At 39.3% G+C, this 19,168-nt stretch overlaps 2 protein-coding genes across 2 annotated transcripts; one reads left to right on the forward strand and one right to left on the reverse strand.

The window, feature by feature from the left end:
• Nucleotides 1-4,214: 4,214 nt before the first annotated feature.
• Nucleotides 4,215-8,952, reverse strand: LOC105627110 (CCR4-NOT transcription complex subunit 3). The gene is made up of 9 exons (XM_012208392.1): nt 8,928-8,952; nt 7,246-7,478; nt 6,983-7,138; nt 6,710-6,889; nt 6,331-6,618; nt 5,903-6,158; nt 5,169-5,785; nt 4,708-4,917; nt 4,215-4,574 (listed from the first exon to the last, which is right to left on the reverse strand). Exons 1-9 carry the CDS (start codon nt 8,950-8,952, stop codon nt 4,476-4,478), a joined length of 2,064 nt encoding a protein of 687 aa, XP_012063782.1. The 3' UTR covers nt 4,215-4,475.
• Nucleotides 8,953-13,435: 4,483 nt separating this feature from the next.
• Nucleotides 13,436-19,168, forward strand: LOC105627111. The gene has a single exon (XM_012208393.1). It carries the CDS (start codon nt 13,436-13,438, stop codon nt 19,166-19,168), a length of 5,733 nt encoding a protein of 1,910 aa, XP_012063783.1.

Raw genomic sequence — 19,168 nt, forward strand, 5'->3', positions numbered from 1 at the left:
GAACATTAGATATTTATAAGATGGTTGTTAATATTAATTGCAATTAATTTGGATGGTAATAAAATTTTTTTTTACGACTTTCGTTCTTTAAAAATGATTTCCGTACTGCTGGAGTATTATTCTGGAGAACTTTGTTACGAATATTTTAATATTAATCGGCTGGATTCGCAATGTTTTAGTAGAAGTTAATTATTTTACTATCATATCAAAGCATATTTTACACATGATAAAGTTTACATGCTTCGTATGTTGCGAGCTAAACTTTGAATTAAATTATGCGAATATTAATTATACGATTATAGCAAAATATTGTAGATCGCACATAAGATTTAATAAGCTCGATAATATATGATTTAAATAGAGTACAAAAATTCAACGACCTTGCACGTCTCATTTGCAAATTAAGAAATATTTTTTTTCGTAAATCATTCATTAGACATTATATATTTTCTCATATTTTCTTGTATATTGTATATTTTTATATATTAGAGATTCTGAATTCATGTCATTCTAAAACTAACATCAGAATATGCATGATTCACAGTTCGTTATTATTTAAGATTTTCGTTGTTCGTAAATGTAGGCTTTCACACACTGTAATTTATGATTTCTTATATTTCGATGATAATTTTCGATTTTTATAATTTTAAGTTTTTGAATTTTATAATTATTTTATAATTACTATTTCTTTTATATTTTCTATAAGCACACTGTAAGTATGCGATCAGCTATCACTTAAATCACATTATGGAAAGATCGATTATTGTCATGATGAAAAATCCATCATAATAATCTTATCGATTTTCCAATCGATTATATTGATTACTCTACTCAGTTATCTTAGAGTATTAAGGCAAATATGAATCTTAATGTATAGATTAGTATTATGCACGAATTAATATGAATCAATTTTCGTGATTTTGTCCTTTGAGTTTGTTTTAAAATCCCACTTTGTTGGCGAATTGAAGTTTGATGAGCAACAAATTCGACAAATTTGCCCATTCACGTTCATGAATATCGTACGAATAATGAAAACTACGAGTCAAGAATTAGGAATCGTGCATAGTCTAGTAGCGCAGCAAGCTTGACTAGATTAGCGGATGAATGATGGAACGGAAACTTGTATGAAGATGCTCCTGTAAGACTTGAAATATAATTAACTCAAGCAATAAGGTAAACATTGTTATACTGAAGAAATTAGTACTGTATTTTAACGACTTGAAGTCTTTGCACAAAGCAGTATGGTATTTAAATATCACTCAAATAATCACAATAAAATATATTATTAAGTAAAATCACAATTTCTTCATCATTTGCAGTGAACGCGTTAGGGGAAATTAATTAGAAGCATCGAAGACAAAATTTGTTATTATATAACAAACGGAGGTCTTCTTTCTCTTGCACGCTTCTATTTGAGTTTTATCACATAAGCAGAAATCCCGTTTACAAGAAGAAATGCAGACAAAGGAAAGCACGTTCGTCCCTACAGCAGAAAAGTGTTATAACGATCGTTATGTACAGCTTTTACACTACTGTAAAATCGATTGATTTGTTTTCATCAAACTTCTATAGAAAATCAGTAATTCATTGTACAAGTTTTTGTAGTACAAAATACGGTACAAGAAACACGGTAAGTATTTCTTCGAATTTACAACTACGATGCATCCTCTAATCGCTAGGAGATTATTAATTGTATAAAGTGGCAACAGATCCTCATTATTTTTCGTGATCATTTGAAACTGCTTAACGGCGCACATAATCATATCGCGCTAATCAACAAATATAAACGTGCTTGGAGAATATTTTTCGGTGTTTTATCCTTGTTGTTTTGTTCTTGCAAAAAGCATTAATTAAAAATGCTGCAATTTTTAAATGTGATATCCATCACGCATTTAATTCGGTTATCAATTAGATGCAAGCTGATTAACAAACATTTTATGTGCAAGCAAGTACTCAATAAAATTGTCAGCATCAAACACAAAGTTTTGGTCGGAATCGCGGTCGATCTCATGCCCAGATTAACCGTTAAGAGAATTTTACTGTTTTAAAATCTTGTAACTTAGATTTTATTCAGCATTTTTAGACAGTTGGTATTTAGGTGTAAAAAGAGTGCTTTTTATAAAATCGGCAATAGGACGTTAAAAAGATATGAAAATGGAAATAAAAAGTATAAATGATTCCTGACTTTTTACTGATAAATATTTAACTAATAAATGATTTTTTTTTATTATAATAAATCGATATAATTATTATTTGAGTGACCTGTAATAATTATATCAATATATTCTAAAAAAGCTAGATGAAATCATTTATTAGTCGAATACTTATCAGTAAAAAAGAAGTTCCCTTCTTCCAACTTTTATATCTTTTTTTCTCAGACATTTCATCCCATTACTAATTATTAAAAAAAGTAATTCTTTTATCAAGTCTAAATATCAATTAGGATCTAAAAATTTTAATTAAAACCCAATGTATAACAGGATTTAAAATAGAAAATCGCATAGAGATCTTCTGGGACTTAATATATCAACCCTTTGCGGCATATAGTTTTCTATCAGCCCAATTTCAATAAAGCTTGATATTTGGGAGATTTTTGGGGGCGACCAAGATGTGACATCTTATAGGAGACTCATGTATTACAAAAAAGTAAAAAACGTAAAAAAATATGTAAAAATTGTAAAAACTGATAGTGAAAGACAACATATGGATATGTTACTATGCCGCAAAGAGTTAAAAAAATTCTTATAATCGTAAATCTCGTAAACATTTGCCGCGACGTATTTATCGCTGTTCTTTTACATATGTATAATGTTTAAAATCTCTCCGATAAATTAAAATAAATTTGAAAAAAGCGTGATCGTGCGATTCCGTCATGCAAATAATATCGAAATCTCTCTGCAACAAGAGTATCTGCTTAGAGTACATGTATACGCTACGCTTTATTCAGTAATGAAATTTCATCTCCCGTTAAATAATTGTATGAGAATCTCAACTTAGTTTTTATTACTAGGGAAAGGGGATGTATATTTAATCTCGTTGTCGAAGGTTCTTGTGAATAATGAATAACGCATTCATAAAAAGGAGTTGTTATGATATGATGATCTTGTGCGAAATTATTTATTTTAAATGCTGATACTATTTTTATAACATGGTCAACAATGTCTAATACAATTAAAGAATTGTAAATATTATATGTACAAAATATTTTAATATAAAAAATGATAACAATTATTATGTTTCTGTAACATGTTAGTATAACATTGGATATATTAATAGATATTTTTTCTTTCCTTTTTTTCGAAACAATTACGGAACAATTATGACGTACTTGATGTTTTATAATTATGTTTCATAGTATCAGCAATTTATTCAGATATTAATGCTTTTACGATACGTTAACATTATTGCGGTAATACTGAGTTTATAATAAATAAATTCGCACAGTATGACTCCTCTTTGCGATTCTCGATTAAACAGATATGCATATTGACAGCGATTAACGTCACTCGATGAATTAGTAAAGTTGATGAAATGCTTATAAAGTATAATAATCTGAGGAAATATTTATCTTGCAAAATCTGTAGCATGAAAAGCTTAGCCTATCACGCTACTGTTAACAATACGCGTACAATCTCAAACTTCGACGACGAGCCCCGGCCTTATCAATCGTTAGAACGCATATAAGTAACCTATTTCAAAAGCGGATTCTAATCACGATGGATGGAATGTTTTCCAAACATAGGTTGAGATGATGTGCTAGTGCGTCAACAAAAATCGAAACAACTTAGGTTTCATTCAAATGAGAAATAAAATATATTCCATAATATTATTATTCACTATTTCTACACATTCTGTACATTAATTCAATTTAAGGGTTTTATACCTCGATACACTTTATACAAAAAGGCTACTTATAATCTAACATTAAGACGTACCATAGCATGAGCGCCCTCCGCCAGACAGCAGACGGGCCGCACGCATGTTTGTACTGGTATTACAGAGTCAGTCGCCAGCAAGTATATCATCCTTTCTCTCTCTCTCTCTCTCTCACGCTCTCTTCTTTCATTCTTCCCGTTATCACACAGCATACTGAATCATTCCATGTGTTTCTGCAATGCTTCTTTCTTCAATTGTCTCTCCAATCTCCCTCTTTGCTTCCTTGGTATCATTTACAATAATTATTTCCCATACAATCTTTCTGCTTGTATCTTTTTTCATTCTTTTTTTTTTCATTTGATCTATCCTTCATCGAAAAAAAAGGATTAAGAAAGATTTTGTCATCGCAACATCGAAATATAATGAAATGCTTTCATTGCTTTCTATGCACAAATTTGTTCTTTTTATAAACTGATTTTTTTTCTCTTATGTTGGACTCTACCGATTTTATACCGAACAGAATTATCTTCTAAAGTTCAGATAACACAATACCGGTACAGAAACGGCGTATTTCGAAGACTCAACGAGCGACAGAACTGTTAGTTCAGATCTCTGTCCTCTAAGTACTTGTATTCAAAAGTAAATCCTTCTTTTTTCCTCTGCCCCCATTTTTCGTAGTCAAAATAGATGTACGTTCCCTGAAACGCAAGCAATTCTTATAGAACATCACTAAACATGTCTAACATATCTAAGATGTGCTATCAAATGATCAGCTTATTCCTCATCCTTTGACGATTCTTTTAAATTGCTCATTTTAGACGATACACTAACCTGCTCGTATTCCTCATTAATAATTTTCGGTTCCTCGTGCCTCTGGAACCACATCATATACTTGGTGTGAAACCTCCAACTTTGTTTCTTCAAAGCCTTTGCTGCTAAATACTGCCCCTTAGACCCCTCCATATAATAAAATATGAAGAATAAAGTTTCCGTAGAAAGGCGTTGGAAGAACTCCACAGTATCCGAATGAGGAAGCTGAACCTAAACAGCAGCACATGTGTGCATTAGTAGCGTCAATCCGTGTAGTTGTTCGCTACGCGGAGAGCGAATTAATGGCTGCATCCAGCAGAAAAAGTTTGCAATTCTTGTAAAATTCTTCAATATAATTGGTTTATACATTTAAATCCAATAAGGAACTAAATCAAAACCAATCATATTAAAAATTTTTACAACAGATGCAAAGTTACTTTTTCTATTGAACGCTGCTTTAGCATCGGACTAAAGAAATGTACCTGCTGATAATAAGGTGGCGTGGTGCATGTATTTCTCGGCAAATATGAACGTAATCTTTCCGAGTCAGACGGATGTGGCATATGATAGTAGGCGGCTTCCATCATTTGGAACTGCAACTGATGCTCCTTCTGTAATGGTACAGGCCCCAAGGGCGCGACCCCAAGCAGCGGAGGAATGTGTGCTTCCGACGTGGCATTGTTGTTGCTACTGTTGCTCGTCTTGGCACTGTCAAAGATGTTTCTATTCGGCTCGGAAGGTGGTATCTCGAGACCTGCTCGGACAATTACTTGTTGGGCAATGGATTTTAAAGAGGACATGCTTCCATCAGGAAGCTTAGGGATGAGACCATTGGCAGTGGACGGTGCTGGCGAGCAGGAGTTTGCGGGCATCGGCGAGGATCTACTGCTGACCGACGACTGCGGCGACGAAGATGGCGGTATCGGTGTAGTCATTTCCGTTTCACTATTGTGATTCTGACTCTGTTGACTGTGCAGTACGTGCGTCGTCTGTGCCGGTGCCGGATTATTATTGTGCTGTTGCGCAATCGTTTGCGGCACATTCGACGTAACACTGGACGTAGATGATGATGATAAGATATTATTCTCACTGTTGTGAGCTACAAAAAAAAAGATTTAATATTATGTATCGAGAAATGTAGTGAAAGTGCAAATTGATCTATCAGAACATTCCACATGAATTGTTAGTCGTGTAAGAAAAAAACGAAATGTCTTACTAGATGTTTTATTGGAGGTAGAATGGATGGCTTGCGAATTGCTGTGCGAGGCAGCTACGGTGGCGAAATTGCCGGCATTAGTCGTGGCAATGTGATTGCTCGTAGAACTAGGCGAGCTATGGCTAGGTGTCATGGGAATGGTTTTGCTTGGAGTGCTGCTCGATAACATGTTCGATTTTATGGTGGCAGTGCTTCCCGTGGTTGGAATGCTCGCTTGCGTATTCAGTAGCGGCCTGACTGCTGTTGGTTTCACAGGCTGAAATCAAAGACATTGAAAGCGATGCTCCATATATCCGTATCAAGTAGATCTCGACAAGGCTTATCGATCTGTACTTCTCAATTCTGTATGGCTTGATTCCTTCGAAAATGAGGTATCGATCCCCTTTTCGACTTTCTCGAATAAAAATGGAGAATGAAAGGACCCACACCTTGGTTTTCTTGTCATTATCTGTAGAACTATCGCTCGAATGGTTATGCATAGTGGAGCTCAACGACGGCGATGGTATAGGCGAAGTACAGGAATTAGTTGAGGTTGGCGTTCCTCCGGTTTCATTGCTGTTGTTACTATCTGTTGTTGCTGACGAGGGGATGCCAACTCCTGACAACTCAACTTCATCAAGGCCGATAATATCATCGTAAATATATTCGTTTTCCTCAAAATCGGGATCTTGCGAAGATTCGATATAATACTCAACATCGTCCTTTATCCTCTTTATCTGTTAAGAATTTCATAGAGAAATTAATAGAATTATCTAATATAACTTGTTATATGATCGCTTCATATTATGCCAATCTGAAAACGCTTACTGTATTGACTTCGACAGACATATTATCAAGCATACGTAATAATGTCTCCAATTTACGGATATGGTAGCGGTGTTTGTCGAGCTTTGCCTTCAATTCATCCACCCTATCTTGTTTATCTTTGTCTATCCTTTTCTTCTTTCCCGCTTGTAACGATTCTATTTCCGATTCAAATGTATCCATCTACATCAAAAGTAATGATAAACGTGTTACAACAACTTATATTCAATCATTATTAAAATTTATCCAAAATATCATCAATACGAAGACTGGTACCTGCAGATTGAGAGCGTCTATGGAATTGGCAAGCCAATTAGTAACCTCATCTTTCTCCTTCTGAGCTGGGTCCAATTTCTGAGCAGCGCCTAAACCTTCTTTAGAATAAGCTTTTGTTTTTGTCTCTCTTTCTACAACTTTAAATCTTTCCATTTGCTATAAAGCATAAAAACATTTACTATATAATTTACTTACAATTTATTTATTCTAATGTATTTTGCTCTAACTCGTTAGAAATACATGTTACATGCAAATATACTAACAGTCTCAATCAACTTCCGATAGTCCAGAAGCGTACTCTTATCCTTTATTTCACCCGACGCGATCCAGCTCTTAATTTGATCGCGTAACCTTTGAAGTTTCTTGATTTCCTTTTTGAGATCAGCCTCGTACTTTTCTTTCTGATTGCTGTTCGTGGCATTATGAACTTTTTGCCAAATATCTTCAAAGGTTTCCACACCTTCCGTTACTTTTTTAAGGCACCGATCTATTTCACCTGAAATGATATAAAATGAATTATTACATTGTTTTATATTTAGTTCCTTGATATAAACTGCTTAATTTCATTTTAAAATTATTTAAAATAGAACAGATTTTAATACAAAAAATAACAAAATTATTTATCAGTTTTCTTCATTCCCAATACTTATTTTGATTTAATAAATTTGATTAAATAAATTGTATAAATTATTTCCAAAGTTTAAACTAATTTGTTTTTTTTGGCTAAAAGTGACAAATTGAAGTTTCACTTAATATTATAATTAATTTATTCTTCACATAAAATAAAAACTATAAATAATAATTCATATAAGTTTCACATTTATATTTACATCACAATTTAAAAAAAAAAGATGATAACATATATTATAAATAGGATTGTTATGAGCAAAATCTTCATAGACTTTCCAAGAGACATTTTAAGGATGTTATCAGGATCCTTTGATAAATTGTGCTTGATGGACGAAGAAAAAAGAAAACAAAGACTAAGTTTTGTTATGTATTCACTACAAGTTCCATTTACTGACACAATTCAATACAAGCATTCTTATTTTTCTTGACTGAACATCAAGAAAGATAGATTGATATTCATATCGATTTGTGTCACCAAATGGAAAGCATCCTACAAGTACTGAAAATGTATAGTATATAATAACGTGAACTGTAGATTTTTAATAACTCGCAGTGAATAACAGAACGTAACCAAAGTATATATATATATTCAACGATCACAAAAAATACAACAGAAAACAATTTTCATTCTTACATAATTATCTTGGAATAAAGAACATTCACATTTTACACCTAAAAACATAAATAACTTGTAGCAAGAAATCTGTTCTTTGTAACCGAACTAGTATGCACTGTACGTAAAAGAAACAAATATATGAAGTTTGGCGAAAGTCAAAGGAATAGGAAGTTTTAGTGCAATCCAGTGTAATGACAAAGGACAGGCTTAAGTATGGTGAAACAGATTTCAAGATACACAGCGTATGGCTCGCACTATTGTAGTTAATTAAAAAAGTTGAAGTTTAAAATCTTTAAAGGTTATGCTGACAAAATAAAAAGCCGTCATGTTCTGCACGATGGAAGACCCATCGCGGTTGTAGGAGGTAAGTGAGACAAAGCGAAGTAGAGTCCATGAACCCGGGTCGTCCGCGTCATTGTAAGCCGTTATAGCCATTTGGGCTATGACGCTGGATTGGCGCCTCGCGATATGTTGTATGCCGGGAATCGTGCCGTTCGTGATCGCGCCAAGTCGGCGGGACGACTTGGCGCGATTCATAAAAGCGCCTTGATGGCTGAATCGCGGGAGACCGGCGACAAAGGGTGAAAGCGCGCGACGACCCGGACGGTTCGTCCAGTCCGATGCAGCGGCGACCGCGGCAAGAAACAGGAACGAGCGATATATCCAAATGTAAACACGCTGGTAACACTTTCTCCTCACCTTGCAACTTTCTTGTCGCAGCCATGGCTATGTGAACGTGTGATAAAATGGTTCATGCATAGTCTAGACGTATTTGGTGAGATACAAAGCAATTTATCGGAACAAATAGCTGTAGAACTATTATTCCCCGTGTGATATGGGAGCCTCGGCCACAAGATGGCTTCCGTTTTCAAATGACAACGTCCGACCGTCCGTGTGTCGCGCACAGGCACAGAGACCCTCCGCGATTCTGCCCCTAGAGATTTCCTAAGACGCGTAATCACGAGCCCGTTTAACGTCGTTTGCGTATGTGAGAAATCTCCTGTCGAGACGCCGGCGTGTCTTGCTTTTGCCACTCGTAAAAGAATCGCGAGAGAGGCGAGTAGCATCAACAAACGTGATATACACGAGATACGAAGAGCGAGATAACGTGATACGCGTCGACGCACTCGCACACATTCTATCCGTATATATACACTCTAGAGTATGTTCGTAAATGTGAAATATTGCATGACGTGTATTCTCGACTGATCTTGATTCTAGATGCAATCATGTAACTTCCCTATAATATCTCTGAAATTGGCTGCATTCCAAACACAATAGAGCTGAATTTGGAAATATCATCCGAGTATCCCCATGTATCATTTTAGGCCGGAATCAGACTACGCATTGAAAAATGAAATTGAAGATTGAAAGATTAAAGTTTGACCAATCAGAACAAAAGGAGCCAAAACTTCTTTGTTCTCATTGGTGAAATTTCAATCTTTAATCTCAATCTTCAATGCATAGTCTGATTCCGGCATTAAAGTACCTTTAGAGTGCTTTTTTATGTTAGCGATTGACGCTCGTTTTCAATTTCAAAATAGGTTACTTGATCAATTACGTGACTTATTTTGACGCCGAAAATGAACGTTGAGTGTCGGTATAAAAAGGCTTTAGGTTCTGCGCACAAATAGCAGAGAGTCGATGTATGTTCAAATAAAGTGAAAATTACAAAAGCGAACAAATTTATTAGATGTTGATCAATGAAATAATCAGTATTCTAGTAAATTCGCTCACTTTTATAATTTTCATTCACGATATCCAATGAGCGTATAGCTTTAGGGAACGTTTATATTGACCGTAATGATATGCCGTATGCTGTAATCTGTAAGAATTGACTAATCATAGTCGAGTATTCTCCTCCCATTTGACTGTAAGAATGGAATATTCAAAGGTGATTGGTCAATTTTTACAGATTATGACAGACGATTATGGCCAATATAAACACTTTCTAAGAATGAAAACATCGATAAATGTACATTGGATATTGCAACTAATTCTCGCGCTGGTTTGCAATTAGCATAAAGAATTAGGAATAAAAAATAAACGATTTCAACTTATTAGAAATCGGATCCATCGGAATACACGATTTATGATAGGTTGAAATCGTTTATTCTTTATTCTTAATTTCTTATTCCTTCTTGTGCATAGAGCCTTATCTTTGGCCCTTATCCCTTATACAAGGATACATGAGGGCATGATATAGGCTATGATCCACTTGATGCTATAAATGCTTCGAAGCATTTCTTGATTGGTTAGTTAATAACATTCTTTCTTCCAATTAATCAATCAAAAGTTTCGAAACATGTAATGTTAAATGGACTGCATCTAAAAGCTGTATCGGAGACTATCGATTCTAAATCGTTGACGACGCTAACTCAAAAAATAAACTCGAATCTAAACGCAAGTTGGCCGATCCAATCAGTCAGCGCCTCGCTATGATTAATCCGTCGAGGAGGACAGTCAGAATCGACAGTTGGATCGGTCTACAGAATCTGAGACGGTAGTGTGATATGACTTTAAAAATAAGGGATATGTTCATATTATAACTACAAGGGTATGCTCGTGTGCACGTTTACGCCCACTGGCCAATCAGAATTGTTAACAAGCATACAGTCGATCACAGAAAGGTGCAACATTTTTTTTTTCGATGGATTTCAGTTAGTCAATTCTTTCTTCATCCGATGTCTCGGACCGATTTCTAGCATCATGGATATATATACGGCTTTAGATCGGAATCAGAGTGTTGTAGATACAAAGACTGTGTTTAACGAACTCAACAGTTGAGTGAGTGCTCGCTGTTATTGGTGTGATTCTTTTAGAATCAGCATTTTATTCAATTAACATTTTAGATGTGAAAAAATACATCAATAGCAGCTAATTTAACTGTTGTTCCGCTGAATGCAGCCAATGGGTGCATTCAATGAGCTCTTTTATCTGATTGGTCTATATTTTAGATTCTAATAAAATATGCCAATCAGAAAGAGCTCATTGAACGTTCAATGAGCTTTTTTATCTGATTGATTTATATTTTAGGATCTAATGGAATATGCCAATCAGACAAAAGAGTTCATTGAGCACTCAGTGAGTGGTCGTCGTTCTAAATGTACCCAATGCTTAATATCATATCTACGTATCCTACGTTCGATTCTGTCCACAAGCCATTCACAATAGCATTCAGCAGGCACAATGGCCATCGAAAGTTTAAACTGGATCAGAATATAAGGTCAATCAACTACAATCAAGTATTCACCTGTCGAACAAGGAAACTGCTCGACAGTTGTTGTTTGGTTCTTACATTCTGATTTGATTTAAATCTTTGGTGGAAACTAGGCCACTGTCAAGTTGAGTAAGCGCTCACTGCTATTGATGTATTCTTCTAGATCTAAAATTCTGATTGGTTGAGCTAAAAGAATACATCAATAACAGCGAATGCTCACTTAACTATTGAATCCGCTAAGTACACTTAATGATTGTCCAATGAAAAATTTTAGGTACTAGTTGAGTGGCTAAAGTAGTTAAATAATACGTTTCTTTTTGCGGCCATACAAAATCCATCTGGACAACATTAGAGACGCGTTTATTGGCACATTTATAAACAGGGCTGTTCGCGCGCGAACAAAGTGCCGAAAGATATCAAGAGTTTCGTTGATCAGAGAATTTACATTCGACGGTTTTGAGTTTCGAGTCGTCGTCGCTGCCGGTTCGCTGATCGCTCGCCGGTCGTGTTTACCGGTCGCGTGTCATTTTTGGAATAAGGGATCAAGGGATGGGGGGTATCGCGGGCACCACGTTGGATGTACGCGTGTGCGTCCGCGAGAGATGTCATCGTATCATCGTACGACGGCCCTGAGCACTGGTGACTGGAGTGAGCGGTATTCGCGTTCATTGTCATTCCGCGTCTGCATCTCGTTCTCTCTCTGTTGCTGCTCGTATACATATCCAAGTCTACGACGGACGTCACGTCATTGTCAGTAGCAGTCAGCAGTAATCTTGTGACCGTGGAATCAGTACCGCCCATTGGATTCGGGCTTAACCTCTGCACGCGGCTCTCAGCGACTCTCAGGGCGAGCTGCGGCACGGTCGCTATGACAAAGGGTGGCATCACTGGGAATGTGTTGGAAGCACGGACAGTGCGGCGCTCATTGATATGACGCCATTTTACTAACCTTTTCGTCGCGTACAACTACCAGTTTCTCCAAGTCGCTCGCGGTCGCCGAAACGTTTCGTACCGTGTGCCGCACACGGCTGATCTCATCGTCGTACAAACTACGCTCGGCCGCGACGGCCGACTCGCGTTCTGCGAAAGTAAGTAAGTTTCTCGGAAGTTCGCTTCGGTCGACTGTACGATCGTAAAAAACTCGCGCGCGCCTCGCTCTCTCATTCACCCGTTCTCTCCCGCGAGTCATCCTCGCGTACGGTGCACATTTCCATCGTCTTTGTTCACGCCACGCGTCGTCCAGCTTCCGCCAGAAATCATCACGAGGTTCGTGCGAACGAAGGAGAAAGTACGACAGAGCCAACCGCCGTTGATTGCGATGCAATCCATTGATCTCGTTCCGGGATCGGCGTGTCTTCCCCGGACGCCGCTTCTTCTTTTCTGCCGTTTCTTCGAAAAATGACGGATCCCGTGCGAGTCTGAAATCACAGCGAGAGCCTCGTGTTTCTCCCGACGTGACATGTGACTGTGAATCCGAGTCCAAATTTTGTTTTTTCGCCTTTCCTTTACGCTAGCAAAGGTGTGAGATCCTCTGAGAATAGAATCGTGACGAGTGATCGTCGTCTACGTGACGAGTCATCAATGTGCATAGTGTGACGCAATAAGATTATCCTATTTTCATTGCCACTGAAATCGTTAGCGAAATGATGTATTGATGATATGTTTTTTTCTGTTGTATTGAAACATCGTCTGTGTTCTAGAAGATAATTTTTCTGAATATTTTATTGAATCTCTGATAATTTCGAATTTAACTTTACATCGCTGAAATTAATGAAATTTTTTTTAATTGTAAATAAACATACTCGGTGCACGTTTAGTTTTAAATCGTGATTATAGCTAATCGATTTTTAATGAATTTGTTATTTTAAATAATTTACATGAATCATTACATGTGTATTTTATATTTAGATATACACTATATGTGTATATACAGATACAATATATAATTATGTGTTTTAGGTAGATCGCTGTAACAGTTTGCACTATTATGGAAGATGAGGATGGAGAAAGTAAAATAGATATGTGGAATATTTTGGACAAGCAGCGACTCAATGATTCCACATTGGACAACCCATTGAAACATTCCATCGACGATGTATATACTGCTGTAATCGAAGAAGAGAAGCAGTTAATACGCTACAACTCGATCATAACGAATGATTCGCCAGGTAAAAATACCGTTGCGGGGCCAAATTTTATATTTAAGGGTTTTAAGAAGCGTATCTTGGCTGAGGCTCGAGAAGTTCCTACCGCTGTGTCAAAGAACAGTACGCCAGAGCTACGACAATTGAAGCATCTCAATGCAAGGACTGGCAAAGACAAGAAGGTGGAGAGGAAGCGGAAGCGTAAGATAACGGAATACGCTCAATATCTGGGTCTTCGACCGTCTTCGAAGTACAAGTGCTCCAAGTGTCACGCATGGTCTAGTTACGGTCCCAACTCGAGACAGAACTCGTGTGCTTGTAATCCTAGTATGACACCGATGCCCAGTACCTCCGAGTCGAGTGCCTCGGTGTCGCACGCGAGCAATTTTAAAATCACAAGGAAAGTCTATCTATGCTCGGCGTGTGGCACATATTTCGAAAATTGGAACTTGTTCTTACACATGAGGGATACACACAAGCGTCACATATGCCTCTACTGCCTGGGTATGTTCGGCCAGGCGGAGAGGCTATCGTATCATCTGATGAAGAAGCACAGTGTTCCAGAGATGGCGTTTTCCTCGGTAGAGGATTTCTATAACGCCTTTAAGGGTTCATGTTACCTTATCTGTTGCAGCTGTGAAAAGGTATTCTCGGAGACCGATGACTTCTTTAACCACTTTTGCTCTCCAGTATTGGAACAGGATCCAACTGTTACTGTTGCGTCAATGTGCACTATATGCAGACAAAGCGGAACACACGCGAGTACTTGTAATTTTACGCTGTCGTTGGATACGGATAAGGAAGTGTGTAGCACGTCAACGCCACTGACAGTCGCCGATGCGACGTATACGGACAATTCATCGCCGATGGTTCCTCCATCGGAAATAGTTACAAATCTCGGGGGTAAGGGACTGCCAAGAAAAGCGATAAAATATAATAGGAGAAAGCGTGAAAGAGACGGTATGCAAAATTCTCGCCAACAAAAATCAAGTACACTAATGAAAAAGCTCAGTGCGAAAGTTCAGTGTAACGAAACTCAACTCGATTGCGATCTCGATATCCAAAGAGAAATTGCAAATAACTTACCCCGAGACACAGTTACCGAGACGATAATGGAAGTGTCCAGGTACACGGGCGGCAATTCATCTGATGAAAATGATGAGAATGATGAGCAGGCAGTGAATAAAGATGTGCACAACAATCGTGATAGAGGGTCGGGAGGAAAATCGCCGATTCAAAATTGTCAGCTTGATTTCAGTGAACCTTACGATAGCGTAACCGAGACTATTATGGAAGTATCACGCTACACAGGTGAAGAAGTTAAGAATGAGAAAGAAGATGTAACGTGTACAAACACATGTGCGTCACATACCTTTGAAAAAGTGAATACTGAAGATGAGGGAATATGTGACAAAAGCGAAGTTGATCCGACACGCTCGGCCAGTTCGAGAACACCTAGTCCAGTACAATTTGATACCGAGGAAATTACGACAGCAGATACAAAAGCGAACACTATGTGCGAGACTAAATATAACAGTCCACAGGATACACGAAGTTGTAGTCCCTTCAGTCGATCATTATTTAGTCCACAACACGAATCACACATATCGGATCCGCAGTCTAAAGAGATAGAAAGTTTCGAGGATAACGAAAAGAAGGTGAAGAAACCTGTTGCGACAAATGCCACTGAATCTCAAGCCTCGGTCTCGTTTAATGCCGTTGCTTCTTCCGATAGGAGTTTGGTTATTAAGATTTGCAACAGGAACTCGCAATTCAGCGTCGCAACAACTACCGTTACGGATAGGGAATCTGAGGAAAACAACAACGCCGAAGAGTCGACATCGAAGGAGAGAATGCCGAACGGTTCGGAAACTGGAAGGGACATCATTGATAATGATCAAGCAAACGAGCTGGATGATAGTGATTCTGACAGTGATAAATTAGCGGTAGTAGACAGCAATCCCGAAGAAGACGAGGAAGCGGAAGATGGCGAAGAAGGCGAAGCTGATGAAATTGAAGAAAAGCACAATGAAACGGAAGACAAGGGTCAAAGGAATCAAGAGGAAAATGACAAAGTTAAAACTGGGACATATACTGATGAATTATTCTCTGTCACGGAAACGATGCCGATTAGCAACACCAGTGAAACATCCGTCAACAACGCAGTTGTGAGTGTTGGAAACGAGCACACGAAAAGTCATACGATCGACAACGGTGGTATCGTGTTAGCCGGCGAGGATGTTCCATGTATTGACTTGAACGTTGAGGGTACTCTGGACAGTATGGAGTTGGAGGACTTGTTGAAACGTTGTATAGAGGCAGCCAGTCCTATCTGCGTGTACTGCAATCACGCACGGTACATCGCGGTCAATGGCAGACAACTGGGCCTACATATGCTGGCGGAGCACAAGTTTCAACCACAGCATCCTGCGATAATCATACACGCGGAACAATTTACTGCACGGGTGAAGAGGTCCCTCGAGGAGCTTGAGTCCCGTTACTTCAATGTAGATACGTATAACAGCGCAGACGGCACATATAATGTGCCGAACATATTGATATACGAATGTTTTCATTGTAGATTTCATTCGACAGTGCACAAGGAGCTTTATTTGCATAATCGAAAGATGCATCAGAAGACCATATTGATTTGCATAATGTGCAAATCGACATTCTATAGTTATAGCGAGTTAGTGTGCCACTTATGTCCTGGAATTTATTCGCCGAATGTTAATCTACGATATCGATGTTGCCTCTGCTCTGTAGCGAATCTGCCGTCGGCATTCCGACTTATGGTTCACGTGCGCAAACGTCACCATGCTTGCGATGTCTGTCTGGAGTCTACAGGCAATCAGCAACGTCTTTCGAATCACGTATGGAAGCACAAGCTACATCATTTGTGTTACAGATGCGGCATCGCGTACCGTAATAAACCGGATATCACGAAACATCTATTTTGGAAACACGGTACGGAGAGCGTTCTGTGTCGAAAATGCCTGCAGAAGAAATGGCCGCACATATATCATTTCTGTATACCGCCTACAGCGTTCGTTTGCGAGGAATGCGGCTTAAGTTTTGGACGCGCGGTAGCGCTCAAGGTGCATAAAAGGCTGCATTCTGGCGATTCACCATACGGCTGTGACGAGTGCGAACAGCGTTTCATATCACGAAAGCTCCTAGCTAAGCATCAAGCGGCTCACAGGGAACCTGAACCTGAGGATGTTCATGTGACGGATGTAGTTAACACTTCATTAACGGACAAGGATGAAAAATCGGATAGGAACACATCCGTAACTATAACTGATGGAGACTTGACGACGGGAGTCGAGACTACATCGAAGAATATTAAAGAGGCTGTGAAAAAAGTAGTCGATGTTTACGATCTACCGCCGCTCAATCTATCATCCGAAAGTGATACTGATAGCGAGGAGGAGAAACCAGCTTCCACGGAAAAACCACCAGAGAAAGAAAATATTGATGAAGATGCAGCAAAGAAGAATGAAGCTACTGAAACAATCGCTGCCGATGACGATGACAGTGCTGTGTTGAACAATGATATAGTTGAAGTGGAACGGAATGAGGAGGAGAAAAAACAGGAAGCGCGTATTATGGATGGCATTTGGGACAATTTTAAAACGTATGCTGCCAGTTTGGACGTAGAGGAATCCGCCAAGAATGTCGCGTTGAAAGAGAGCGTACCTGAGACTGATGCGGCGTATTTGAGGAGTATCGTTTTTTCTGATCATGATTATTGTGTAGTAAATTGGTCCGACAAAGAAAAGAATGAAGATCAAGTTACTTCTAAGGACAACGACATGAAAGCGAACGATACCAAATCTGAAAGAAGTCCGTCACCCGGTACTCCGAGTCGTAATACTGGAGGTGACAGTGACGCGAACAAACGGAAGGTAAAGACTCCTAAGAAGAAGAAGCGGAGTGGCAGCACATCGTCCACGAGCGATTCTTCGAGCGATACCGACTCGAGCAGTTGCTCATGTGGCACCAACTGTAGCTGTAGCAGCTCTTCGTCTGGCAGTTCCTCCAGTTCTAGCAGCAGTTCCGATTCCGACAGCTCCGCGTCCGAGAGCTCGCCCAGAAAGCAATCCAGCAATCGTAAAGATCGGAATAAAAAGGAAAGGGAAGCTACGCGGGAGAACAAATCGCAGTCCGTTGAGCCGGAGAGCAAGCCGGAGGACAAACTGGAAGACAAGTCGGAGATTGCAATAGAGAATGGTCCTGTGGTCCCTCCCGAGATAACGAGCGAGCCTTCTCCAGCGAAGCTTCTCTTGCGAGAATCTGATTTGGAAACTGAGGAAACCGAAACAGATGAGGATTTCTACGACGAGTACCCGCAGTTGCTCGCTAATAAGTTGATGGCGGAAAAGCGCAATCAGTTGCTGCTACTAGCTACTGTAGCACCAGCATCGACGCCGATCTCGACGCCAACCTCGACATTGATGCCGGTGATGGACCAATCATCGATGCCACTGAATAATGGCGTTCTAGTCGCGGAAACGACACCAGATCCGATTACAATGACTATCGAGAATCAACAACTGCAACAACAGCAGCAGCAAAAGAAGAAAACGAAAACGAAGAAACGACGAAAAGGTGAGAGGGGCGGTAAGCGTAACGCGATTACAGCCACTGTGGAATCAATCAAACTGAACATTCCCAAGGCACTTTACCAGAAGAATCCGGGATTCGTTGCATCGTCGCAGTCAACGCTGATATTGCATCCTAATAGTAGATCCTCGACGCCGAACCTATTGCCACCTGCAACGTGCAACGATTTCTACAGCGGCAATGCTACGAGCATTGCGATAGAAATGCAACAACAACAGCAGCAAGCATCATCGACCACCGCTGTCATTGGTGTACCGAATCAAAATGTCGGTGGCAACAGTGGCACGGAGATGGAGAACAAGAGAGTTTCGAAGAGGAAACGCGTGCCAAAGCGTTTTTACGGTGACTCGAGCGACGACGAACCACAAGAAAAACAGTCATTCAGCCGGTGGCGGAAAATCGAGACAACCACTTCCACAATCGCCACTACTATCCCAGCTTTTACACCGCTGCCGCCCATGACGACGATGACGTCGACGAATCCGAAACCGCTAGTATCGAGATTGTCCTTGAGCGGAAAGACTATACAGACATATAGTAACAGGTCCGCTCAGGTGGAGCAGGCAGTGAGTCAGCAGCAAACGGCTCTACCCGAGGCATCGCCAATCGTCGCAGCGACATCCGCCACCGAGTCCGAGGGTCCCGCGGAGAGTAGCAGCGATAGCAGCGAATCTGAGTCGGAGAATATCGTAAATCAATCGAAGATCAACCAATCAACGATACCACCTGTTAGCGCACCGACGACGGAGCGACCCGGCAAGATCTATTGTTACTGTCAATGTCCGTATGATGAGGTATCAGAGATGATAGCCTGTGATGGTGAAGACTGTCGCATCGAGTGGTTTCATTTTGAATGTGTTGGTATAATGGTACCGCCCAAGGGCAGATGGTACTGCCCAGACTGCAGAAAGAAACACGGTATTGTGCAAAATGATGAGTACTGCGATTGA

This window comes from Atta cephalotes, assembly GCF_000143395.1.
Source record: "Atta cephalotes unplaced genomic scaffold scaffold00008, whole genome shotgun sequence".
Lineage (NCBI taxonomy): Eukaryota > Metazoa > Arthropoda > Insecta > Hymenoptera > Formicidae > Atta > Atta cephalotes.